The sequence below is a fragment of the Zonotrichia albicollis genome, chromosome 4, assembly GCF_047830755.1.
Source record: "Zonotrichia albicollis isolate bZonAlb1 chromosome 4, bZonAlb1.hap1, whole genome shotgun sequence".
NCBI lineage: Eukaryota > Metazoa > Chordata > Aves > Passeriformes > Passerellidae > Zonotrichia > Zonotrichia albicollis.
The window spans coordinates 6,519,406-6,547,344 of NC_133822.1; the positions used below are offsets into that span (position 1 = coordinate 6,519,406).

Sequence of the window (27,939 nt, forward strand, 5' to 3'; positions counted from 1 at the left end):
TTGTAGGCTCTTTGGTCTTTAAGGTGCATGAGGAGGGACAATGGGGGCTACAATAATAAAACTAATATACCAAAGAAAATCACTGACACTGCTGTAAAGCTGCTTTATGGGTAACAGTAAAGCTGCTCAACACATAAAGCATCCATAACACATTTTTCTCAGGAGTTCGTTCACATAATACACACACGAGTGTGGGAATGAGAAGGTTGATTATCTTCTACATTAAAGTCTTTTTTATGTCTCTCTGGAATATAAAGCAGCTGTAGGAAAGAATTTACACCTATATTCAGCTCTCTGCTCATGATGTCTGGAACATAGAGGTGATATGTGTGTGAGTGAGTGGGAATAATGCTCATATATATATATATATATATTTTTCAATGCCAAATGGGTTTTTCTGCTTTATAGTGCTCATAGGGAAGCTTGAACACAGGACTTTGCTTGAGCACAGGACTTTGACAGGCTCCCAAATTGTGCTGTTGCCCTTTCTAGGAGCAGGTTTATTCAAGGCAACATGAAATAAAATCTGCTCACCTTGTCCTTACTGCAGACAAAGAGGGGATGTGGCCTCCCTTCCTCTGCAGAGAGGAATCTGGGGTGTTGAGCTGCCAGCTGCTCCTGCCATAGGTACATCTGAGGATGGTGTGGGGGACGATTCAGATTTTAGGCCAGACACTGTGGAAGAGGCAAAATATCTGCTGTGAGCACTTGTGTGCACCGTGTAGGGCAGCTGGTGTCACTGCTCCTGGTTTGCTCTCGTGCCTCTGGGGGCTCTATGGAAAATCCCATCTATTATGTTGCAAGAAAATAGATCAGTCTGTCTGCAGCGCTGATAGCCATGTCATCCTTAGCTTCTCTAGCACTAGTAAAGCTGCTATTTCTTGTCTAGTAGAACATACACAGTAAAAACAAATAAATTAAAAAGAAATTTAAAAAAAAAATTGTGTGGCAACTGTGCACATAGCTCCTTTAGAAACTTTTGAAATGTCCAATATTTCAGAAGTATCCACTAATTAGGGCTGCCAACTGCAGCCCTAATGTTTCAGATTTTTCAGATCTTCTGAGGGATTCATGCTTTCATTGATCTTTAAGAGGAGTGGACAGTCTGAGCATCTGAAAATCTGTGAGACAGGCAGATGAATGTTGATGCACCAGAGGGAGAGCGTGGAAAGGCCATGCTTTTTTTGATATTACTAATTGTTTTATTTTGGCAATTAAGTATTTTTTGAAGCAAGTGCCTGATTTGGCGAGACATGAAAGGGGGGATTAAGTGTGATCCACTGAAACTTTTTTCTAGCCCTGGCTGCTTATTATAAAATTAGTTTTTGTTTCAGAGTAAAATGCATAGACAGAGTTTGTGGTATCAATTTTCTGTATATCCAGAGAAATCCCATTCTGTAAGATGTCGTCTTCTTATGTGACTGTCTTCTAAATATATTCTTTTGAATGCTATAATTATTTGGTGATGTTTTAAAAAATACCAGTGAAAAGGAAAATAAATAGATAGTGATGGAAAACAATTGGAAATATTGTTTATTCTTTTAATTCCCAAAATGCATTCAAGACAAATTCTTTTGGCCATTTAAAAATACTGCTGCTGGTTTGGTCAAGAGAATTATAACCCTCTGTCAAGAAATGTTTGAAACCATTATGAAATATTGATTTTACTGCCTTTTTGTTAACATAATAACAATAATACCGTGTTGTTTGCTTCATTTATAATTTTCTCCCCCAGCTGAGGAGCAATTACTCTGAAGTTAGGTGGTAGACACAGACTCCAGCAGGAAAGTGTTTGTGTTACTGTGATTATCAGACACACAGACACCTTATGGAATGACGTGAAGAACACTCTGTAGAATTTTGGGCACCTTTAATCCAAATCTTTTCTGCACCAAATGAGTACCTGAAATACAACCTGACACACCTCCAAAGAGTTGGGACTTAATTTTCCACGTAAAACAAAAAACAATGAAAAAAATTTTACTTAAAAAACTATTTACTTTAAAGGAAGGATGGGGCTTCCAAAATAATTTAATCCATTTATAAAACACACAAGAAGAAAAACAAAGACCTAGGATGCCAAAAAGTTTGGATGTGTTTTTAGGAACATGAATGGATTTTATAAAGGGTTCATCCAGGCTGCTGTAACTCCTTCCACAAGGCTGATCCTTGGCCACAGCCAGTCACCAGCTCCATCTCTGGCTTTGTAGATGATCTTTCTCTGTAGCTGCAGCTCTCAATGTAAAAAAGGAGCAGCAGAAAAGGACACACAAAAGAAAGCAAAAAAGGGGAAAAAAAAGAGAGGAAGAGAACAGGGCTCTTAACAGTACAGCTTGATTTGATGTTTTGCCTGAATCTTCACAAGTGTAAATATTTGACTGCATTTTTGGTGCTTTTTTTATTCCCCTTCAGGTAGAGTATTTGTTTACACAGCATAACATTTCCTCCTTCCTCTCTTCTGTTCTTTCACTTCACGAGTGAAAATCTGCAGCTTTTTTGGCAAGGGTTTAAAGATAATAACAGTAGTAAGTGTGAATGCTACTTTGTCTTGAAATTGTATAAATCACTGTCCTTTTACTAAAGGCTTCCATAGGAAGGAACATTTGAACTTTGACCCATTCTTATGCAGCCTAATGCCAGCAAGACCCCAAATGGACCTGGAAAGCTTGGTTAACAAAACCATCAGATCTTTTAATGTGAACATCCAAGTTTCAAATCCCTGCCCAGGTGAGACCTTCCTTACAAAGAGGAGGGCGATTTGGCAGCTACTGCTGGAAGTCTTGCTTGACTACTGTCTATTTCATTAATCTTAATGAATGCTGGAAGCATATACACCAAGAATATTGCCCTCTTTTACATGAGAAAAATAGCACAGAGTTCTATTCCCAAGGGGAAAAAAATTTAAAAATGTATGCCCCTACTTCTAGGAATTACATTCATCATTTAATCTTTCATCCAGCCACCATTGCTTCCAGCATGTGTTGCCTCCTACTACGTGCACGTGGTAGGGTTGTTCAGGTCCAGGGGAGTTTACCTTCTCTTTGGAGGTTTGTATCATCTGTTTAGCAGGCAGCAACAAACAACTGCACATGTGTTCTTTCAGATGTGTAGATGTAGAGATATTTGCTTATAAAGCTTGTCTGGTTCTATATGATGGTTGATTTTAAATGCCATTAAAAAAAACCCTTAAGTTTAACCAAAAACAAAACAAAAAAAAAAAGTACGTGTTATCATTTGGGAGGTTCATACCCCATTTCTGGGATCTTGCACAAGAGAATAGTCACAAGGAAGATTTAACACTGCAACATCTCTGACATTAAAAGTCTCCCTCTTTCGAGTGGTTTTACTGAAGTGAAGTATATAGCTGTAAGATTTAGGAGTAGCTTAATTTAAGAATATTGAAACCTGACGATTGAGTGAAACAGCTTTTCCTAACGAGTACCTTGCTCCCAAGGTACAGAAGATGACTTGCAATTTTTTTTCTTAATGAAAATGGAATAGGAGGAATTAGGTTTCACAGTCCTGTTTCAGAAGTGCTAATGCAAGAAGCAAATCAGTAATGAAAGTAAATTTTTTTTTTTTTGTCATGTAAAGGAAAGTTGCTGAACCTGTAATGACTGACAAGGGCCGATTTTCACATTACTAACAATTTTCTCTGTGTGTTTTATTATGAAATTATTGGCCACTTAAATACCTTAACAAAATAACCAGGTTTGAACGACCAGCATGGGATAGTGTGGAAGATGTCATGCTGTCATCTGTGCCATTTCCCAATGAAAAGGTTCAATCTTATTTATTTTGACTTATGAGTTAGGAAAGAACATCTTTTCTAGAAAAACATGCAAGCACCTTGCAATTAGTTGTTCACACCCATGGCTTCTCCAGGACAGAAGGTCAGCTAGGTTGATGATTTTTCTGTCTTAAATTGGTCATATAGCTTGACTTATGGGACAAAAATTATTCAAGACTGCAATATTCTTTTTAATCACACAAGACAGGAAAACCCCACTTGTTTGTCTGGAAGCAGGTAGAAAGCTGTAGCAGAGCAACTGAAATAATTGGAAATTATTTGGAGATGTAATATGTGGTACCCAAAAATATTTCCATGATGAATTCCTAAACTCTAGACATTCTGAATGCTATTAGGAACTTTTAAGCTATATTTAGCTTTGTGCCCATGAGGTCATCTATGAAATGCTGTTCTCTGTCTGTGGAGAAGGAAATCCTTAAAAACAAGATTCAATGTCTCCTTGGGTTTTCATACTGAACTAATCCTCTGGGAATTTCAGTCTCCCTTCAGTTCAGCTGTTTTGGTCCTTGGGAATAATTTCATACCATTTGAAGTAATGAATCCAACTTCTGTGATACTGACATACTCAATACTGATTTTATGTAAGTGCTTCCTGGAAAGTAGTATGTAGCTAGACTGAAATATGGACAATGTGGGTTCCCATTAGCTGAAATACCTAAAGAAATTGTTATATTTAGAATTTTGTTCACTTATGCTTAATAGAGCTCCACTTTGAGTTAGGGAAAATTGGTTTCATTTTCTCTTGCTACCATTAATAGCTATTAGAGTTGAAAATAAGGCTTTAAACATATCATTAAGGTACACTTAAGTAACTTGCAACTGACAATTAACTCAGCATGGTAATACATTATCATAACATTTTTCTTTGATAGATTTGTCTCTTGAAAAGATAGAAGGAAAGACAAAGGATGGTTTTGTAAGAATCCTGATGAATTTTTTTTCCTATTTTAATATAATCTACATTTTGTTATTTTATCAGTGAAATGTGTTCCATCATATATGTTCAGAAAACATTTATTTGGTGCTTCACAGAAAGGTGGAATCATAGAATGGTTTGTTGTTGTAGGGGATCAAAGATCACCTTAGAGATGATCCTAAAGATTATCTAGTTAGTTCCCAACCCCCTGCCATGGACAAGGACATCTTCCACCAAACCAAACCAGGCTGCTGAAAGCTGGTTTGATGTTCAGTATTTGTAACAGACTCTGTTCAGGGGTTGTCTGGGTTTTGTTGCTTGGTTTCTGTGGGTACAGTATTCAAGTGGGATGGATGCAGACGGGAATTTGCTGCACACTTCACAGATCTTAAAGTTTGGGAGATTACACTAATAATCAAAGAATACAAATACAGGCAGAATTCAGGCCCGCATTCAAGCATTGTTTGCTTTCAGGTTTTATTAAAATCCTCTTCAGCAGAAAGCATTATGAGTTCTAGGAAAAAAAATCTGATTACCGACATTTCAGCATAACACGCCATGTGTTTTCCCTTTCAAGACAATAGTAAAAATCCAGCACTGCACTTAAACTGAGATCACTGTGGTGATTTTAAAGGATGGAGATAATGGTGAGTGAGTGAGTGAGCGTGGGGCTCCTCAGCACAGGCACCAAGGACTGCCACCTCCCAATGCTGAGCTTTGTGAATGTTACGGTGACAGCAGCGACTTTGGTGACATCCTCCACTCATTGCAGAGCCAATGGGCATTGACCTTATCCTGTCAAAGGATGTAAAGAGCAATCTGGGCAGCACTGGCTTTGTGAAACTGGGCACATTTATCCAGGACGTTTCACTGAATTACCACAGAGTTGATGTAGAGGTGCAGCTCAGATAGCCACTCCATGGTAAGTTTTTTTGCACTGAAGCTAGAAATGCAACAAAGGCAACAGTAATATGAGTGAATGTTTTTGCAAATGCTCTAGGAGCAAACCCACCAATGCCAGGAACACAAAATTCCATCAGTTCTGTGCCCCAAATCTCCTCTCCTGCTTTCTTACAAATCCACTCTTGAACATATTGGTTTGAAAATTGCAGATCTTAGGGCTATGGCAGTCTGAGCAATTTGTTTTGAACCTTTTTGCCATGCTTAACTCTGCAGAACTTAAAGAAATCAGACTAGTTGCATGCATTCTCCTGCAGCTGATAGTAGCACAGCATCCAAGCATTTCCTAGTATTTCCTAGCTCACTCTCCTCCCTTTGCTCCTCAATCATTTCTTGAAAATTCCTTCATAATAACCTTATCCAAACCATAAATATGAAAGTCAAATAAGCCCAAAGGAGATTTATCATCCTCTGACTCTGCACTCCTTTTATGATTAATAATGACATTGATTCCTTTGGAAATGAAACAAAAATTAATTTAAAGGTTCTGATTGGTTTTAGTATTAGGTAAACTTAACATATTGAATGAGCGTAAAACAATTATCGGTCTTATTAACAAAATTAGCTACAGCAAATTTACCAGAAGGAAACTGTTGCTATTTAGCTCCCTAATTATGTCACTATTCTTTGTGACCAAATGATATAATGAAAATAATTTGATCTACTGCTGCTGCATAGAGAATTTTCTAGGAGCTGCTGAATATCATAATCTGTTTTGAATGTATGTTTTCCTACCCTTCCACTGTTTCAGAAAGTAGAGGTCAAGGGCTTTAAAGAACTTTTCAATAAAGTGAAGTTGAACTGCACTAGGCAGAATATAGAATAGATTCTTTTCCTATTATGAAATGTTAGATAACCCTTTCCTTGAGGCCAGAACCCTTTGACTTCTTGAAGTGATCTATGGTGTATGAATTTCAGACTCTGGAAAAGCATAGGATGTCTTTTATCCTGCCTGGCACTAAGGCCAAGGATTGGATTTTCCATGCTGTGCTGTTGCCTGCCTATTTCCTTGTGCCGTGCCTCAATCCAAGCACACAAACTTGGTGAGTTTTTCTTTCCAGCCCTGAGAGCTGATAAAACAGAGAGAGTCGGATGCCCTCTAGCCACAGGCATTCAGCCCAGGGGGACAGTCACCTGGCCAACCTTGAAGGCCACCCAAGCATTGGTGATACATGGAACTTGGGGTGCCAGCTCTCATCTATTCTGTGTGAGTTTCCTGTGCTCATGGGTGGAAGTGCACTGGGGTAGAAGCAATGAGAGCTGACGAAGCTGATGAGAGAAGTCAGACGTGATCTCGGAAAACTTCTTGCAAAATGTCTCTGCTGGCACTCCTGTACTTCCACCTCAGCAAGCATTTGGATGGTGGGGTCTCTGAGCATTTCTGTCCTACCAGATCTGTCTGCCCTCCCTGCCTTCATCCTGACTGGTCAGGATATCACCCTCACTGTGTGTGTGTTCTCCTTTCTTCCCCTTGCCATCTGCCTTCCCTGAATTGCCATCAGTGGGCAACTTGGGTCCAGGCTCATTTCCTACCCCATACCTATAACAGCTGCCCCCATTTCTAAGTAAAATCATTCCCTCTCTCCATCCCAGTGTAGCTTTATAAACTGGATAAAGGAGATTAAGACACCCTGGTACAGGAAGAAACCTGCAGCATGAGAGTGATCTGCATATTGTAAAACTGCCTTAGATTGTAACAATGAACTTCAATATGATCAACTCCAATGTTAAACTTCACAGAAGTGAATGGGAAAGCTGCTGTGGAATAGAAACCCCTCAAGTACATCCCCTGGCTGCTTGTTTAATGCTTGTGAAGATGCTCTGAACTACACAGCTTGTTTTCTTGCCTACACTCCAACTTTACATCTTTATGGTTTGTGTCCTCTGGGAAACATTTTTATTTTTGTTTCATTATTTAAAGCAAGCCTAATATTAATGACAAGGCTGCTGTGCATTAACGCACTGTGCTACCAATATACACCAGCTCATAACTTTTCGTGAGGCTTTCTGCATAATTTATATCCAAAAGAGAGTATGCTGACACAAAATCGAGGATTTAACCATGTTTACTGCTGCTTGTGATAATTAGATCATTTCATACTGGAACTACTAAGCAACTGAAGTAAGCAGGGCCTCTGATCAATTGTTAAATTTATAGTCTTCTCTTAAAGAATCAAACATTAAGAACTTGAAATATGTTTTGTAGCCTGTTCCTTATATAGCATTATCAGAAAACCCAGGTGCTGTACGTAAGATACTTGGGTGCCGTCAGATGGACCAGTGCAAGAACTGGTAAGCAAAAATCATGCCCTCATAGGATTTGCCCAATCATCTCCTAATTGCTCAGCTTTATAAAATTTCCTATGGTATTTCTTGAGAGAATTGTGTTAGGCCCCAAAAGAAGTTTCAAATAGTACAATTATTTTATGGTTTCAACACTTCTAAATGTGACTGGAAGAGAAAGGGTTTTAAATGAGAAATCAAATCCATACACGCTCCTATTAACCTCTGGTTTGGCATATTTTAAATCACTGCACACATTTCTATATTTTTTTCTGATCACCATGCTCAGGCATCTGGTTAAAAGCATGTAACAACTCATATGGCTCAACTTCTCTCAGAAACAAATATACAGGGGATGTGGTGTCAATGTGAGAAAGATCTAGAAGATTAAACAGGCACCTAGTTCAAAGGCAATAGGGAAAGATGACTTGGGGGGAGTAAAAAATCAACAAATCATGCTCTATAAAATCTGTTGGTTTAGGTGGGAAGTGGAGGCATTTTTTTCCTTACTGATGGATTATGGTAAAATTACAAGAAACATAAAATCATACTTGTGCAGTCCTTAAAGAGGCTTTAGATCCAGGAGAGCTAAAATGTACACCTTCTTGCCCAGATAAACTGTATAAACACTTAGTCCTTTGCTTTGAAAGGCATTTTCCATCATTTCCATCATTTCCACTAGCTCCTGTCACTCCTCCTCGCAATTATTAAGCATTATAGATCAGAGGTGAGAAAAAGGTTCCTGTACAATCAAAGCATTAGTTTTGGTTGCTCATTGTGACATTCCAAAGGGCTCTTTTGATTTCCTGATGTGATTTTTTTCTTTCCCAAACTGGATAATACCTACTCTTCTTTCTGCACCTTTTGTAGCAGCTCTCCTTGTTTCCCTTTAGGTATCCTGAAGCGCCACGTGAGGGTGGTGGACTCTTGCTGAAGCTCCCCTGTTAGATGGGAATGTTTGTTGGGTTGTCCCTGAGATGACAAGAGGTGTAACCTTTCCCCTGACATCTTCCTGCTTAGTGTAGGGCGCTTTTTCTGGAAGATGGGTGTTCAGTGACAGGTACATACTGCACACTTCAGAAATGGCATCCAAAATCAAGCCACCTGTAGAATATATTAGTGAACATCCATCTCTGGCTCTAATCAGACCATGGAGGCTTTAAGAGAAGCCATGACTTGGGTTTTGTGGGGGCTCAATATGTTTTCCTATTTTCATCCTTTGCTAGAAAACAGAAACAGTTATTCCCCAAATCCAGATTCAGAAGGGATGGATCTTTTTCCAGTGGGTCAGAGCCTACAATGCTTCAATCTTAACACATAAATTCCTTTATACAAATCCAGTTTTCCAGTCCCTGATGCGACGTGATTAAGAATAACAGAGTTCCTGCATATGTTACTCCTGCACTTCATTTTCTCAGTTGTATCTTTGAGTGAAATGCATTCAAATGCCAAAAATACGTAGCATTTCTGAAGCTGATTGTTATTAATATTGTTCTGTTTGGGTTTTTATAGCTGTAAACCTTTTTGAAGTGCCTAGCAAAAAAGTGAGAGAAGCAGCTTTGGAGGGGGGAGACAACTTTGAAATCCACAGAGCAGAAGCTTTAATCTCCAGTTGTGACTGACATCAAACAAAAGTGCAAAAACTCCCTTTGTTCTTGAGCACAAAGGGTGTGTTTGTTGTTTGTTCAGGGTAAGTGAAAGGCCCCCATGAAGTCCCACTGAAGATGTTTAATGAATCTGGCAGCCTCCACGCTGTCTCTTCTACAGAGTAATCCTAGAGACAGACCCATCACACATAATTTAACAGAGTGTGACACAACAATCTCTGCTCTGGAGACACTTTGGAGAGGGAATACTTTTATTACTCAACAGCACAGCCCCCTCAGGGTTGGTGCTGTGGGGTAGAGCTTTTGGTGGTGGTGGCCACACTTTCATCTCTAAATTGAGGAGTATTGCTCAGGTATTGCTTATTAAGCTTCTTTGAACTCACAGTTAAAATCAAGTGAATTGGACTCTCCTTAGTGTAGGGGGCAGGGATTTTGGCAGCCTCAGCTTCTAACAGAAGTCAAAGTCAAGAATATCTAAGAAAGGAGGAGGCTTGCTACCAAAATCAGGTCAAACAGGGACGTGGATATTAGGGAAGGAAGAGACAAATTGTATTAAAATTGGAACAGTAATGGAAAAGACTACCAAAAAAATTCAAGTGAATGAACATTCTTAGATGTCAGATCCATTAAGGTTTACCACATATATGTCATCTTTTATCAGTTTGTCCTACTTGATCATTCCTTGGATGAGTAGAACAGGAATAACCATGGTGTATATCTTTAACCTCTCCTGTCTTTGCTATGATCTAATAGCAAGGGCCTGAGTATTGTGAATTCTGGGCTGTTTACTGCCAGGTTTTATGTCCTGCTGCCTGGCTAGGGATGTTCTGTGTGGCTGGGAGCACCTCGAGTAGCTGCTGTGTGCTTTTATGGTCTGGGCATGTATTGCCCATGGATAGGACAGAGAGAGCTTAAATCCTCCTTAGATGGGAATGCTCAGGTGGATGTTTTCATCTTCTCCCAGTTAAATCAGTTTTCAGCCCTGCCTTGTTCTAAATGGGGGCAATCCATTTCACCATTTTCTCTATAAAATGGGCATAACCTTGTATACCTACTTTGGGATAAACTATGGAGTGGAGCGTGACAACTCATGGCAGCACCCATGGAGAAGACACTGTTCTCTTGGAGAACACCATGGTTAGGGTTCTTTTTTTTCCCTAGCTTCCTCATGGGCATCAATGAAATTTTATTTTTTATCCCCTCTGCTGGATGTAAATGCAAAATGCATTTGTAATGCAGATGTCAGCCACTCCTGGGACTGCTGAGGGTCGAAGCACTATCTGTTGTTGCATTTGATCCCCCTGCCAAATGCCAACCAGAGCCCCAGAAAACCATCAAACATCAGGTCTGATGACTGGGATTTAGACTTGGTACCAAAACAACCTTGACACCTGGGAACACAAAACACAGCCCCTTTCTACGAGCTTCTCTGCCCAGCATCACTGTTTGAAATATTCCTTGTTCTCTCTTAAATTGCCAGAATATTGTAGGATCTCTCTAAAATAGCAGTCACTGTTTCCCTCCCTTCTTCCCCCACCCGTTATCAAATCAGACGTCCAAAATCAAGTGCCTGTGTGCTCTGCTGACAAGCACAAGGGGATTAGGGAGTGACGGGTTTAACAAAACTGGCTCAAGGTTTTGTAAAATGCATCTTGGAGCCTGAGCTCTGAACGAGCCATAAAATTCCTCCCATGAGGTACAAGTAAGGTTTCTACAAGACTGGATCAGAACTTAATAATGTTTTTTCCTAGGTTGTTTTTTTTCCTTGCTTTCTAAAAGGTGCCAGAACACCATCTGACTTTTTAAGATGCTGTAAGACTAACAATGGCTTAATGTAACCATTGTGTAAAAAATCGCAAATATCTTTTACCACCATCAAAAAGAACTGATTTGTGGGCTGCATGCAAACCATTTGGGGCAATTAGCATGTAATTTAATTTGCATTAATCAGCAGAAGGTCAGCAAGAAATTAACTTCGGGTGTAGATTTTACATATAACAGCATTTGAGAAGAAGGGAGGAACTGTTTTTACAGGGTGTTAATTTGGAGCTAAGTGCATTCAGCAAGTTTGGCAGGGCTTGGCCTTGCAGGAGAAAGATAAATGATGTGGATTTGAGAGCATTGAAAGCACAAAATGATGTGGCAATTTACCAAGCATTTAATGTTGCAATATATAAACACTTTAACAGACTTCCTGGCACTTGTAATGATCAGAGCACAGGTTTTGCTGAAGCACTGAGCACTCTGCTAGCACTGAAGGGCTGAATGTGGACAGGGTCCCACTGGGCTGAGTGCACCGACCATGGGTTCTGCCAAATGATTCAAGAACACAGCCAGATATCCCAAAAGAACAGATCTCTCTGCAGCTCTGCAGCATTTCCTTACTGGAAGGAATTTAGGGAAATTATTTCTTTTCTTGTGTGTCACTTCAGGCCTCCAGCCATTCCCTCTGCAGCCATTCCATTTCACAAAGTCTCCTGAGGCTCCATGAGCCTGTCATGTGAGCACAGTGAGACACTCACTGCTGATGACACAGAAATTGAGTTTTTTGACAAATTTTATCTGATTATGGAAAATGAGATGCTAAGAAGTCTGGTGGTGTTTGACTATGGTGAGGTGGTACATAAAATGTATGTGGCTGATCTTGCACCTTTTTCTTTGAATGAAAAGCATTCCTTGCTTTTGCGTGGTGTGGAAGGTGTCAGAGAGTGAGTCTCTTGTATTTCCTCTTTTTTCACAGAGGGTAATCTCAAGGGTATTTGGAGCTGCCACTTGTCCATCTGTACTTCACACATATCTTTCTTGCAGCAGGGTTGGAAAGATCCACAGGCATCACTGCACAGCTTATTTTAAGACAGGATGCCATGGCCATGTCTACAATCATTGCCTAGATATTATTCCAGAAGCAGAGTTTTTAGATAAAGTAGACTTAGAGGCCTCACACCCAGTCAATTAATGCTCAGCTGACATGCTGAGGTTGATGCTATTTAAGTTCCCAAACTTAAATAGCATTAATGAGAGCAAAACATGTCTGAAGGAACTGGCTACACAAAGACTTTTGGCATGCAAAGTACACCACTTTGGGACTCAGAATTAGGATCCAGTTTGAATCATATCTTTATGAGAGAGCTTAGTTTTTCATGAATTTTCTCACTTTCTGGGTCAGGATACATTTACATCATCCACTGAAAGATTCAAGCTACTGTGCACAGCCTACCTGCCATTGCAAAAAGCTATTTGTGAGTGGACTTACCCAACTTCTTGCATTGCTTCCATTGCTTCAGCAAGGTTTTGGCACCTTGACATTCCATCTCAGCAAGATATCCTTAAACAACATTCCCCAGTTGGCTCACTATTAAGAAAAAAAGTATGTTAAATTTTTTAGTTGCATGACTGACTAATAAAAGCAAATTTGACTTTATAATCACAGGTTATATAGGTTGGAAAATATCATCAAATCAAAGCATTAACCCAGCACTGCCAAGCCCACCACTAAACCATGTCCCCAAATCCCACATCTCTATGCCTTTTAAATCCCTCCAGAGATGGTGACAACCACATCCCTGGAGAGCCTCATCCAATGCTTGATAACCCTTTCTGTGAATAAGTTTTTCCTAATATCCACTCTCAGCCCCTCCTGGTACAACTTGAGGCTGTTTTCTCTCCTGTTCCTTGGGAGAAGAGCCTGACCCCAGCTGCCTACACCCTCCTGTCAGGGGGTTATGGAGTGAGGAAGTCACCCCTGAACCTCTGGAGTTCTCTGCAGTAAATACCAGCAGCTCCCTCAGCTGCTCCTCACCAGATTTGTGCTCTGACCCTTCCCCAGCTCCCTTCCCTTCTCTGGCCACACTCCAGCCCCTCCATGTGTTTGTTGTGGTGAGGGGCCCAAAACTGATCACAGGATTCAGGATGTGGCCTCACCAGAGCTGAGAACAAGGGGACAATCATTTCCCTGGTCCTGCTGGCCACACTATTGCTGACACAGGCCAGGATGCCCCTGGACTTTGAGACCTCCTGAGCACATTCCAGCTCATGTTCAGCCTCTGTCGTCCAGCAAACCCAAGTCCTTTTCCACTGGGCAGCTTTCCAGTGACTCTTCCCCAAGTCTGTGGAGTTGTGCAGGGTGGTTGTGACCCAAGGACAGGACCCTGCACTTTGCCTGGTCAGATTTCATACAATTGGCCTTAGGTCACCAATTCAGCCTGTCCAGGCTCTGCCTTTCTACCCTCCAGCAGATCAACACTCCCATCCAACTCAGCATCATCTGTGAATTTACTGAGGATGCATTCAATCCCCTCATAAAGATCTTTGATAAAGACACTTTTTTTAAAATATAGATATCTCCTTCTTCAAAAATTTGTGCTCTGACATTTTAAGGAATTCCTTAGAATCTCAGTTTGTGCAGAATTTTCATCAAAGGTTTTGAAATGCATCCATCTTCTGAGTGTTTTCACAGGGTCTGATTTATTTCTTCCTTCCCACAAACCAGAATCTTAACTCTGAATTACAGGCCCTACAAAACTCTCTGAGTTTGGGCACTTAGAATCACGAAAAATCGCTAGTCATTTTTTAACATCTTGCACAAAACTGTCAAGTGTCAGATGACATGAGAAAGGTCAAAGAAAAATGTGTTGTAAATCTAACTGAAGATTTATATCCTAGCTCTTTCATTTTAATCAATGTTAATAGATTTTTAAAGACAAAAAAGGAAGGAAGGAAGAGTATCCTTTGAACAAAAAATGTTAGGTAGAGAGTTTAAGGTATTAAAAAAGTGTGGTGATTTTATTTTTCAATAATGAAATAAAACTGATTAGTGAGGATAAGAGCAGAGGAAACAAGTCTCTGTGTTAATTCATTTTTAAAATAGTAAAAATTATGTTGTAGCTATTAATTTTATTTTTATGGCAACTCTGTAGAAGTGATACATTTCCCTTCAGAGCATTTTTAAATAGAAAATCTGGCTTTTACCAGGTAATGAATCACGCATTCTCAAGTAGTATTTACAACCAAAGATCAATTCATCTGATTTAAATTATTCAACTTGCAGTTTGTTTCCCTTCCACATAGGACAATACCATATTACCTGCCTTTTCAGGAAACTTGGTGGATGATGAGTTTTCCCCATAAGTCTTTATTTCATGTTGGACATGTGTCACAGGACAGTGTAAGGTCCAATTCCCACTTCCCATTCATTGCCAAATATTCTCTTGGTAGATGCATCCACCTGTCTAGATGCCAGATCCCAGAAATTAGACTCCTTTCTCCTTTTTACTTGCATGTGAGTTTCTGTTCAGCATCACTCTCTCTGGTGAGAGCTTGTTTTTAAATATCCGCTTTCATCCCGACTTGCTGGATGCCTTTCATGGATGTGTGAAATGAACCTTCTGTGTAGAGCACCATAAGATCATTTTAAAATAGGTTCAATAAAAATGTTAAATGTGGTTCTATTTCTAATTTTAGCTTAAGAGGACGAGTAGCCATTAAATTCTCATCTGTAATTATTAAGGTTTTTCATGTTCATTGGTATGTGTTAATACAAACAACTCATACATTTGTATATATTGTGCAAGTTCACTTTTTTAGATTGTGCTCCCAAGAACTCAAGGTCCTTGATATCCCACATCATTAGAGTCATGATCTTGGCATTACTAAAGTGCAAAATAAAGATATTCCTGTTTAGACAGAGCAGGTTCTGCTTATGCTTTAAATAGATTTTAAATTAAAGCAGAAAATGAATGGTTCTGTAACCAGCTGTGTTTGTTCTCTCTCTGCCTTTTCTCTCTCTTTCTCTCAGATCTGGTGCTCTGTTGCCTCTTCTGTTACTCTTCACTCTTTTGATCAGCTTTCTCCTCCTTCTCTTTAGTTGCAGGCCAGATGTTCTTACGACATGTAGATCTTTCCAAATACTTTATTTCCTTTGTAGAGTAGCCACGTCTGAAACCACAGCCTGGCCAGTTGTAAGTTGTTTCAAGTGATGTATTGTCTTTAAAAAAAAACACACTGAAGTGAGTTTCTCTGTCAGAATTTGTGAACTGCACAAGCTGAGAGTTTTTCCCCCTTCCCTGTCAAGGGTGGGGGAAGCAATGGAGCACTTTTTTTTAGGTAGACGGCAGAGTTTTGTTCCTTCTGTCTCCCAGATGCTGAGATGCAAAGTCAGCACTGCTGAATGCTCGAGGTAGGCAGCACACATCTCTTCTATTGCAGACAAGCAGTGGGTACCAGTCCTGCTACATGCTTTAAATGCAAAACTTTTTATTCCTCTGCTGCCCAAGTATTAATCTTCAGCCTTTACACAACATTTTGTATTCCGGTGTTTTCTGTCTGTGCTATTTAATTTTCATGATGTTATTTGGATACTCCCAAGTGAAAAATGTTAGAAAAGACCTTTTGCAGCATGCAGACCAACAGTAATTGCCACCCCTATGACTCAGACAGAAAATCTAGTCATATACTCTAAAATATCTACCAAAGCAGACTAAAGGAGATGGGGCAAATTTTAGACCTGTTGCCAAAAAAAAAAAAAAATAGTGATTTCTTGTATCTGAGACTAATCTTCCTTTTTCTGAGCACAAAGATACTGTGAGTATGTTTAAAACACACAAGGTATACAGAGGTAGTACCTGTCCTGAAGACCTGTCCATATCTGCATTAATGACTCTAAAGCTGGTCAATATGGTTTCACCATGAAATTGTATTTAGATACTTAGAGGTAAAGATCTGAGTCTTTTCTGTGACTTGTGTTTTCCTTGCCTGGAAGAGCACAGAAACATCTCCACCTGTATGTATGTGCATAATACAAATAGCAAATGTCACAGTGTTTCTGCTCTCCTGGTAGAAATGGCAACTGGATGAAATAGAAACTGATAGAAATTGTAGCCTAGATGTCTGATGGCTGGAGCTGAGGGCAACAACTGATCTCCCATCTGCAATTATGTTAAAGGCTGTATAATCAAAACCCAAAATCAACAGAGGAAGCAGAGACAAAAGTGTGATGATTTGTTCTAGGTAAAAATGAACAAAAATTTCAATTACAGCAGAGGTAAAGTATGATGAGATACAGCCTTTTGAGTTAAAGAAAATTCTTTGCTATTCACATTTACCAATTAAGTGATCCAGAGTAAAATTATTCTAACAATAATACCTGGGCTTGTGTTCCAGTATTTCCAATAACACAAAAGCTGCAGGCAATGAGTTGCTCATTATTCTAGATTTTAGGAGAAGATACCTAAATGAACTGTCTACTTTCTGAAAGCATGCTGGAAAGATTCCTCTTCTGAAGCTGAGGCCAATTTCCTTTCTACTTCAAATTTTGCATAGGTGCAACATATGAATAGAATCACAGAATGATTTGGGTTGGAAAGGACCTTAAAGATCATCGTGTTCCACTGCTCTGCCATGTACAAGGACAACTTCCACTAGGCCAGGTTCCTCAGAGCCACATCCAACTGGCCTTGAACAATTCAAGGGATGGGGCAGCCACAACTTCTCTGGGGAACCTGTTCCAGTGCCTCACCACCCTCACAGTAAAAAATATCATCCTAATAGCTAATCTAAACCTGCCCTCTTTCAGTGTAAAGCCATTCCCTCTTGTCTCCTCACAACATGCCCTGCTCTAAGTCCCTCTCTGGATTTCCTGTGGGCCCCCTCAGGCACTGGAAGGTGCTGTAAGATCTTCCTGGAGCCTTCTCCATGAGGAAATAACTTCAGATCTCTCAGCCTGACTTCACAGGAGAACCCTGTGAGCATCTCCATTCCCCTCCTGAGGACCAGTCTGTTTCCGACCTGGGGTGCTCAGGGCTGGGCAGTGCTGTGGAGCACAGGGATGGACACGTGCTGGTGATGCTGAAACAGCAACATGGGAATTCTCACCTTTGCTTTAGGCACTTTGGTGGGATTCGTCTTGCCTGATATATGCATTTAAAATTTAGGGATCTAATCCCTTTGTAGTCAATGGAGAGATGTAGTAATGCTCTTTAGTATAACTAATCTCCCCTCGGTGACAATAGAGAAACCCTAGATGACTAGCTTAGACTAATTGCTCAGCTTCAAAGGTGGGATTTAACCACCTGAAACAGTAAAATGCTATCAGATTAAAGTGTAGCTTTCCACACCTATACAAAGCAAATGTGATTTGAGCCTAAATAACTGCACTGAACAGCAGATAACTGACTTAGACTGCAAGTGCGTTTTGTGAGGAGGAGAAGAGGTATTTTAAATGTTTGTGCAAGCCACAATAAAGCACTGATTTATACATCTTGCAGTGTTCTGTATTATGGTCAAACTACTCTGGAGTTTAGTGGCTTTTTTCATTTTAAAGATGGAGATGTGAGCAAGAGGTTAATTGGTTTGCATGAGATCTGACACGGGGACACTTGGTAAAATGGAGACATGAATCAAAGCTTTCTATTCCTCTCATGATTGCAGTCATGATTTTTGGTCCATTTTCCTGGACATTTGTCCACCATTTCTTTGTCATGAAATCCAGTCCATCTCTTGGCAGGTAGAAAGACTTTTATAGTGTATGAAAACATCACTGTATCTTGGGTTTCTGAATACTTTTAAAATACTGTAAACAAATGGAATGGTCAAGAAATAATTTCAACCAGAATTAGAGAGCAGAAAGAACATTTTAATTGGCATAAATTAGTCATTGTTACTGGTTTGCCTCTGAAGTTTTTTGCTTGTGTCAATGATTTGTTATTCCTGTTGCCTTTCAAGGATTTGCAGCAGTACATAATTAGTTTAGCAAACTCATGGCCATACGTGGAAGGCTTAGGTTTCCATTAAATACAGGGCGATGAAATTATTAAATTTCCACTGTATGTAATTTGTGTAGAGCATTCTGCAATATATGCACATCATTTATGAATCTACAATCAATTTTCATACTAAATGTTGAATTTAAACCCACAGCTGGACTTTCATCCTGAAAGAAGCCAGATAGCCCTGTGCATCTGGTTCGATCTTCCCTTCAGCCATATTATTCTAAAGGCACTCCTGCTTAGTACATCTTACAATTGAAAAATAATACTCATATTGCCTCTCATCCTCAGCAGCTGTGATCCCTCTGCAGATGTTGTTCTGTCAGACGTTTCATTACGTGTGATAGAAAGCGTAGGTTCTTTCCGTCTGTCTGTGTTACTGCTTTGTAGATTTTATTTTCTTTTTTATTTATTCCTTTGGCTGTAGATGAGTCCTTCCATAATACTTCACTTTATCTCCTGTTGCTGCTGCTTCTCCTTCTTTCCAAGTGCAGAAATGATCAAGAACTTGCAACTGCGTGGAGCCGCCCAACAGAAGCCCATTGATTCCCCACCAAAGGGCTCTGTGTGAGCCATTCTGCTCCAGCCTGAAAAGAAAGCTTTGTTCCCTCAGCTGGTAGTGTCTTAAGATGCTGATCCTTGCCATATTTTCTGAAAACTGTAGCAGTTCATCAGGCTGTTTGACACTTCCCGTTCAGCTGTGTACTCTGTAGCACACCCTGGCATTTGCTGCTGCTCGTACATCAGCCCGAGACTGCTCTGGGCACCACGGTGAGCTGTGCTGGGCACAAGTCATTTGGAGGTGAACAGTAAAGGAGCTGAAATCTGGAGTGCTGGTGGCCATGCCTGAAATGGTAGTAATGGATTTAGTATTTGGGGCAGGAGGTATGGGATTTGTCATGTTGGTTGAGTATTTTCCTGGCCGCCTTCCATGACTGTTCAGATATTTTTAGCATGAAGCACAAGCTATGTTGTCTCAGTTGACCTTGGAGCATGACATTTTAACATGGAATTGGTTTGACTTGCTAATCATTAAAATGATTTATTATTTTTTATTGCAAGAGCAACTAGAATCCCAGTCATGTTTTGCAGATGAAAAGGGAAGCAAATTGAAACCTGTCTTCCCTTAACTTGCAGTCCTTCGTGATACCCATGATTCCTAAGGTACTGTCTTTCTCTCTACGCCATTAGAAGTAGATTATGTTCAGGTTTGTTTTTTAATTTGTCTTTTAGTCATTTGACAAATATTACATCAGAGTGACTGAAACTAATCCGAAGGTTTCACAGTGCTCAATGAGAAGTGTAGAACAAAAGGATTGTTTCTGTTGCAAACAATTTATGACCTTAATAGAAGTTTACAGCTGCCATCAGAAAGGCAAGATCTTGCTACCACTGTATTTATCTTGGTGATTGCTCTCTCTTTGCCTTCATTCCCAGACTTAAGTTTAAAGATCAAGCCCCTTAATACCAACTTCTGTTAAGGAATTAGCAGCAGTAGCACTGCATCAGGATTTCGTAGCAGTATATTTTAAGGCTGTAGTATATAATGTAGGAAAAGAGCTTAGGACCAGCCACAGACACAGCCAAAAGCTCATGAAAGTTGAATTCATATTTTGAAGTGCAGATCAATTTTTAGCCTGACTGGACTTTTTGACAAGTTGTCAATTTTGGACAATTCGTGTTTATTGAGTTTTGCACCTCCTTAAGTTAACATGACCTGAGAGGAAATTACAGTAATTTTTAAGATGCATTTTACTGCCACAGTGGTGTAGAAAAGCTTTTGACTGAAAAGAGCATCAAGGACTTGTTGACTTTTTCAGTCTACTAAATAAGCACCTGCTCAAGTATCTGATGTACATTAAAAAAAATAAATTAAAATAAAATACAAAAATTTAAAAATAAAGAAAATAAAAAAGCCAACCATCCTCCTGCATAGTTTAAAGATTCACCCAGCAGAAGCTGAAATCAAGACGTGAAAATAAACCTCTCTTTGACTACCTTGGCATCTGGGAAGACCACAACCTGCTCCTACAAATCACATGGCGGATCTCCCAAATAGGGCCAAAGAGGCTGTTTCCCTGAAATCTGTGTCACACTATAGTTCCTTTCATGCATAGGAAGTGAGTAAATCATTGAATAATGCAACATCCTTCCCCGTCTGCGAGAACTGTGCCAAAGCCAGGCGTGAGGGTCTGGGTTAAAGCAAACTCAGTTACTTGGTAACCGAGTTGTGTTTCAGAGGGGTCAAAATTGGAGGGATTTTGGACTTGTGTTTTTCGGGGGTTAAAATTGCCAAGAAAAACTGAAAACTTGAGGAAGATCCCCAGGTGCCTGCATTAATACTCCCCAATCCCTCTGATGTGAGCTGGCAGGTCCCATAAAGCCACTCAGCCTTGAACAGGGAAGGGAAGGAGGGAGAGAGCAGAAGCTCCAGCTGCGACTCCAGAGCCCCAGAAAGAGCCTCTAACCCAATTCCCTTAAAGTGCACAAGCCTCATGAGCCACAGCATCTCTTTGCCACTGTATTCACTGAGTTCGCAGGGCAAACAAAAGACCCATACCAAGCATGCATCCTTCCAGAGGGGGAAAGCTTTTCCTCATTTGCCCATAGATTTCCGCCCCTTTTCTTTCAGTTTTGTACATAGAGATTTGTATGTGTACATATATATACATACACTATTATTTTTGTTTTAACGGCGGAGGGGTGGGGGGGGGGGAATGTTGCTAATTTTTTTTTTTTTGGCTGGTAATTAGGAGAGCTAACACCAGCTAGGCTAGAGTGAACGCAAACAAGACCCCTATAGGCAGCACAGTGCATTAATGTAAAATATGCCCAGACAACATAACTTGTCAGAGAGGATTATTTCTGCTTAGTGAATCTGCAGGGGCCCCTTTGCTCCACCACTCAGCGTCTGACTAGAGAGAGAAAGAGAGAAAGAGTAGCCATTAGTGAGTAGCTACTGTGGCATTGATGTTTGAGCGCACTTCTGAACTGGCTTTTGTTGAGAATATCGGTGCAGAAAGCATGCGCTGTCCCAAATCCGCTGTTACTATGAGAAATGAGGAGCTGCTTTTAAGGTATGTTGTCTCCTTTGTTTTAACGCGTGCTTTCGAGTTGCCTGGGCCCGCTGCAACTATAACCGTGCTGTGTATTAAGTAGTTTCCCTATTTAAAGGAAAAGACAGGCATTGCTGGGTGCAAGGGGCATTTTCCACTAGTTCGGGTCGCACATTTCATGTATAATGACAAATGTACGGAGAGGGCAGGGAGGGGAAAAAATAAATACATTTATCTTTTCTTTTTTTTTTTTTTTTTCCTTCCTAAAAGAGAGCCGGTATTTCTTTTATCACCTCCTTTGCAATATTTCTGCCTGCTTCATTATTATGCACTGGGCATGGAATAAGCATGGAAAAAGCTCAGGGAGACTCCATATTAGAGCTAGTGCCCTAAATACCACTTTAATTTTCACTTAGCCTATGTAAATAGTTTCTAATGCTTTACCTAGTCTCTACCGCTCAAAGATGTTTTAAAAATACCTAAATACTCCTGTAATGTGGGGTTTCACATCTATTCTCTAATAATGCTCCCGGGTTTAGCGGGAGGCCAGCATCGACTACTCTTTTCAGAGACACACAACACGCAGACACGCACACACGCACACTCACACACAGAATTATGCTGGAATTGGCACCCCGCTTTGAAAAATGTAGTCTTTTGTTTATTTCCTAGCAGACATTGTAGCATTGAATACATCTTTTGGTCTGACAATGGGACAGCTGAACAATGGTGTTGTCAAACTAGCTTAATGTATGTCTGGCGATGGGGTGGTTTGGGTTGTTTTGGGGGTATTTTCCTTTCCTTTTCTCAGCCCCTTTTGCATTTCCCTTAATCTTTTTGTGTGTACAGTAGAATTTAAAGTGCGTTGCCTGTTTTGTGGTGGTTGTTTCAGTTGATATTTGCTGCTAATAGTGCAGGGAGGGGGAGGTTTGTATCTTACAATTATGGCTATTGCATTAAGTTGCAGATTTATTACTAACCTCTCCTTTAACTGTGGTGAGAAAACTTATTGATTCTGAAAGCTTACAATACTGCTGTCAATCTGGGAAATACATACTTGCCAAATCTGCCCTTGCTTGATTTTATGCCCGATCATATCAACTTTAACTGCTGTTTTGAAGATACTGTTTCTAATTTTGTTTAGGTAATGAAAATGCAATAAAAATGATAAATCAGGTCTCAGAGTGGGAGCTCATGCAACTTTCCATTTTTATTACATTTTATACATTAGAATTTTTAAGGTCAGACAGAATAATTTACCTGAATGATTCCTATCCCCAAATCAAACAAATTATTCATATGACATTTCCTAAATTATCTTTCTGTTTCAAGAACCATCATTTAGCATAAAAACAGTTAACAATTTTGGGTTTGAATTTGGAAAAATGAACCTTATGCATTGTGAAAAAAAATTGTTAGAAAGCTTTTGAAAAATTTTGAGTTACTACTTTGACAGCAGCTTATGTCTTAAATAAAATGAATTGCCATTACTCTGTGGAGTTTCTTAAACTGTTTAAAGTCTTTAAATACTTTACATGTTAAGTAAATGTATTGCTTTTCGCAATAAGTTTAATGATTTTGTGAGAGAAAAGATTTATTTTTCAGTGGCTTCTGGTTTTTGCTTTGATCAATTAATAGTAGAGATTTTGTGCTTTTTTAAAAAACTGGACTCTAGTGCATGATTTATATGGGTTGAGGGGTCTCTTGGACCCCTTAATTAAAACAAAAAGACATTGAGGATTTATCGGTAGCAGTCAGAGCCCTCTAAAGCATGCATCTCAACACAAAAATATTTGGTGGGGAGACTGAATACTTGCTATGCTGTTTTGCATTTTTTTGTCATTGTATCTTCTTCCCTCGAGTCTTGAGATGGTGTAAACCAGTAGCAAAGAGTTTATGTGAACAAAAAGGTAATATCACATAAAATACTTCTTGAGAAGCCAAGAGGTTATGGATTATCAGGTGCTTGCATGCTGTGTGTTGGGCATAAACATGAAGAAAGCAAGGATGGTGTTTAATATTATGGCACCATGACATAATTCACTTCCTTGGGAGAACTTCTTTCAAGACAAATGTTAACTCATTCCCAACCACTCTGCTCTGTCTGAACTGGAGGGTGGAAACAGCGGCATGCTTTTATAAAGTTATTTTTCTATCATGTCATGTTGCAGCAGCCTGAGCTTCCTAGCAGCTACTGCCCTTTGTGAGTGGCAATAAAGTGAGTCCCCCACTCTCAGTTATGTGGAAATGCCCCTTCAGGGATAGCCCAGAGCTGCATGAATGCCACTTCTGTAGCAGCCACCAACAGACACCTGGGCAGCAAATCCAACCACCACTTTTAAGGACTATTCAATACTATAACTGTTCCCTAAGCTCTCTGCTCACAGGTGAGTTCCTACCAAACTTACTGTAGTTTCTACATTTTTGGATAAAATGTTGCATAAAATACATATACAATGATTGGGGTTTTTTTGTCTCAGATTGAAAATTACTTTGTGTTTTTCCGAGGGTATTTTCTCACATTGAATTCACATCAAAGACTGATTTTTGAATTAGTTTGTGTGAATCCTACTAAAAAAAAAATAAAAAAACCTTTCTATGCATATTTACTGAAATATTGCTTTCTGAGCCATAACAATTATTATTAACATCAAAGAAGGTGAAGCAAAGCTGTAGCTCAAGTAATTTCTTATCATGTTTAATGAAAGTAATGGCTTTGGAAAGACTGCATAGGTTTAGAGATCTTATGCCTGAGCATCGAAGGTGTCCTCAGTGCTGCCTGTTTTGAACCTCACCCATTCACAAAGCAATGTGGTGCCTTGCAGTTGTCAAACTTGGCAACATCTGTTTCCACAAGAGAGCTAAGAGAGGTAATTCAGACTCTACGTGAGTTGTTATTTGTTCTTGCAATGACCAGGTGTAATGTCAAAACATGAATACCCTCAGTCCTACCTGTTAGAGAAAGAGCAAGACAGGTCTTAGCCTGGGACGTGGCTTTCCATGCTTCCATAGGGATATGGAATTGAATAATATTCATTATTAGCCTGGAGTCTTTGTGTGTATTTATTTATTTAATTACTTTCACATTCATAAGCCACAATCATCAACATGATAATATTTTCTTTGTCAAGAGCAGATGACACTGACACGGTTCTGTCAGCAAATTTAAGTACGAAGGGACTGAGATCTGCCCTGCAGATAAATACCTGGGGGTGAAAAGCTGAATGTGAGCTGGAAATGTGAACTCACAGCTCAGGAAGCCAATTGTGTTCTGGGCTGCAGCAGGAGAAGGGTGGCCAGCAGGTCGAGGGAGGTGATTCCCTCCATCTACCACGCCCTCATGAGATTCCACCTGCAGTACCTCTTCCAAGTCTGGAGTCCTCAACAAGTCCTCAACATGGAAATGTTGGATTGGATCCAGAGGAGGGCCACAAAAAGTCAGTCTGGAACACCTCCCTTAAGGAGACAGGCTGAAAGACTTGTTGTTGTCCAGCCTGGAGAAGGCAAGGATGTTAGACCATTCTTTCAGTACCTAAAGGGGGCTTATAGGAAATTTATTTTAGCAGGGCCTGTTGCAATGGAACATGGGATTGTGGCTTTTAATGGAAACAGAGTTGGTTCAGGCTAGACATAAGGGGGAAATTTTTCACAATGAGGCTGGTGAAACACTGGAACAGGTTGCACAGAGAGGTGATGGCTGCCCCGTCCCTGGAAACATTCACGGTCAAGCTGGACACGGCTCTGAGCAACCTGATCTACTTGAAGCTGTCCCTGTTCATGGCATGGGAGTTGGAAGTAGACGACCTTTAAAGGTCCCTTTCAACCCAAACCATTCTGTGATTCTATTCTATATAAGATTGCAAACTATACCTTTGGGGCTGAAAAACAAAGCAAGTGTTCAATTAATATTCATATCTAGAAGTTTTACTGCAAGTGTAGATTGTGCTTGAATACTTAAGAAGTCATTCAGGAGTGAATCAATACTAATTATTGTAATCAGGAGGGTTAATTAGCTGAAGATGCTGCTGATGGAAAGTTCACTGCTTACAGCCCTGAAAACACCTAAGTTGATGAAATCTGAAAGCAAGATGTCTAGGAGGACTTTGTGTGGAGAGAAACGTTTGGCTTTCCTTTGGCATTTCAAGAGCCAGTCATTCCAAAGGGGAAACGTAGCTTGTACCTTGTATTTTGCATGATATTAATTCAGAGGGTATTAGAAGATGCAACTAAATTTGTCGTGAAGATATTTTGTGGTCGTCTCTCAATAAATGCAAGTACCATTTTGGATAACCTGTACTGTCTCTGCTGCATTCATTTGTAGATTACCATAAATTAATATGGATAATCTTATGCATTTGAAATCTGGTTCCAGCACTGTTATTTGGAACAGTTTTTTTTTTTTTTTTCTCCATTTGTGTTCAGGCACAGGGACTTCACATGGTACATGTATATAAATTACACATGCTGTGTTACTAATACACATATATATGTGTGCACGCATACATGTGTGCATTTAAGTTTAAACATTTTTCATTGAGGTTGTGTATTTCTATAATCCTGTGCCCTTAAAACTCCCACTCAGTTTCCATCTGCAAAACAGTATTCAACTACATATGATTCAGAGGACAGTTATTGAAGAAGGAGTTAATGAAATTTAAGTTAGATGACAAGGAATAAAGACTGAAAAGAAATGACTGAAGAAAATCCTTTTCTTTTCCCTCAATTAGAGCAGTTGTGTTTCTTAAAGTGAGCATTATTAAATTCAAACAAAATCAAGCTGTACAAAACCTTTTCCACAAGTGACTTGCAAGAAGATTTTTTATTTAATGCTGGGTGTTTGGGTTTTGCATTGGTTTTTGTTGTTGCCGGGTTTTGGGTTTTTTTTCCTTTTCCTCCAGTTGCATCTCTTAACCAAGACAAATGTCTGGATATTAATTCAAGAAAAAAAAACAACTTACAGAGACCCCCCCCCCCCTCATTCACACACTCACATATAAACCCCCCAAGTCAAGTGATGCTTTCAGAGGAGAGAAATTCTATTTCAAAACACATCCTTCTTTCCTTTCTAATGACATTAGAGATTATCACGTGCAGGTGCTATTTATCTTTGCAACTGTTTTCCTATGACTGTTTTACTGCTTCCAACACATTTACTTGTATGTCAGCCACAGAAAAGGTAACTGAAAATGGCAGTTGTTGAGAAAGCATGTCGCCATGCCTGGAATGACATGCATTATCAGGGCAGCAGGAGTTGCTGGCTCTACAGCCCATTTCTACTTGACCTGCAGAATGATTGGCTGCCTGGGATGGTGATGAATCACTGGAGTTTATGAAACAAGACTGCTGGCATCCTCACAGAGGAAATAAAAACGGGAAATTTTTTTTTTTGTTTTCCCCCTCTAACATTCTTGCTGTGACAAAAAGCTTTTTTTATTTTTTTTTTTTAACGTTTTGTATTGCTTCTGTGTTATTTCACCCTGCAGCAGAAGCAAATGTGTCAATTAAAGTCGCTTTAGTACTGTTCTCAGCAAGTTAATGATGCACTGAAGGTTAACTATCTTTATTGGATGGAAATGGTCAGGAATTCTCACAAATTTTGTGTAAATCTTGATCTGGACTCTAATTTTCTCATCTCTCACTTCAGTCTTGAGACTGAGATAGCATAACTAGTAATCAGCTCGAGCGGGATGTAAAAAGGATTTCAGCTGTTCTCATGCACAACTTTATTTTCTCTGATAGTATAAGGATCAGTGACCATTCCTTGGGCTAATATCAGTCAGATCCATCTTCTAAACTAATGACTAAAATGACATTTCTGGAAAGCACCGACTCCCAGATTTGCACTCACTTTCTAGGTGGTTCGTGAAATTATATTGTGCATTAAGCCCACGTTACTGGATTAGGCTGCTATGAGCCTGTGCTTGCAGGAAAGCACTGTGGGGCTGTAAATCTGCCAGGGCACTGACAAGGCTGACACAGCGTGGATCACAAGCTGCCCTGTAAAATGCAGCCAAGTAAAAATGATCCTTCCATTTCAATAAAAACACCCAAAAATTGTGTTTGGGGGTGGGGGAATGGAGACAACTACTTTCTTATCTCTCCATGTAGCATACTCAGTGTGCTGATGTTACCCTGCATCCCTTATTCAGGTAAAACAACCTATTTTTAAGTTAACTCTCTCTGATTGAAAGAAATAAGATTATCAATAAAATTGCTCAAGAAGTTTTAAATACAGGACTTATATTCATATAATGCTTTTTGCCATTACGTGAGGGAGGGTTTTTACCTCAACTCTCATGCTTTGCTGCCCAAGCTTTTTCTCCACTAGTTTTGAAAGCAGTTTGCATACTCACATTGGTTATTAGACTTTTCCACCTTCCTCCAAATAATTCAGCTGCTGCTGGACACTGCAGAGGCTGCAACACTCTGGTTATTTAAGGCACAGCTTTCCAATGCCCCTCGTGAAATAAAGGAGGGCAAACTTTAAGCAGCGAGAAGGGCAGCACAGGGAACTGTTGCTTGTGCCCTTCGGTGTGTGAGGGGT

General features: G+C 39.8%; 1 protein-coding gene and 1 long non-coding RNA gene across 8 annotated transcripts in view; one reads left to right on the top strand and one right to left on the bottom strand.

Moving 5' to 3' along the window:
* The window catches only part of CELF2 (CUGBP Elav-like family member 2), a 547,488-nt gene that overhangs the window by 269,189 nt on the left and 250,360 nt on the right, over positions 1 to 27,939 (top strand). For 2 of the 7 annotated variants that reach the window (XM_074538721.1, XM_005489257.4), the window contains exon 1: positions 21,117 to 21,416. The exons of 2 other annotated variants lie outside the window; for them this stretch is intronic. In XM_074538721.1, coding sequence (XP_074394822.1) covers positions 21,310 to 21,416 — 107 coding nt within the window. In that variant the 5' untranslated portion in view covers positions 21,117 to 21,309. Of the gene's footprint in view, positions 1 to 21,115; positions 21,417 to 27,939 lie in introns of those variants that run through there. 3 more of the 7 variants (XM_074538722.1, XM_005489256.4, XM_005489258.4) reach the window with 3 other exon arrangements.
* On the bottom strand, positions 559 to 27,925 carry LOC141728738 (uncharacterized). The gene is made up of 3 exons (XR_012579885.1): positions 27,749 to 27,925; positions 12,831 to 12,929; positions 559 to 675 (listed from the first exon to the last, which is right to left on the bottom strand). It is a non-coding gene; the product is annotated as an uncharacterized LOC141728738 (long non-coding RNA).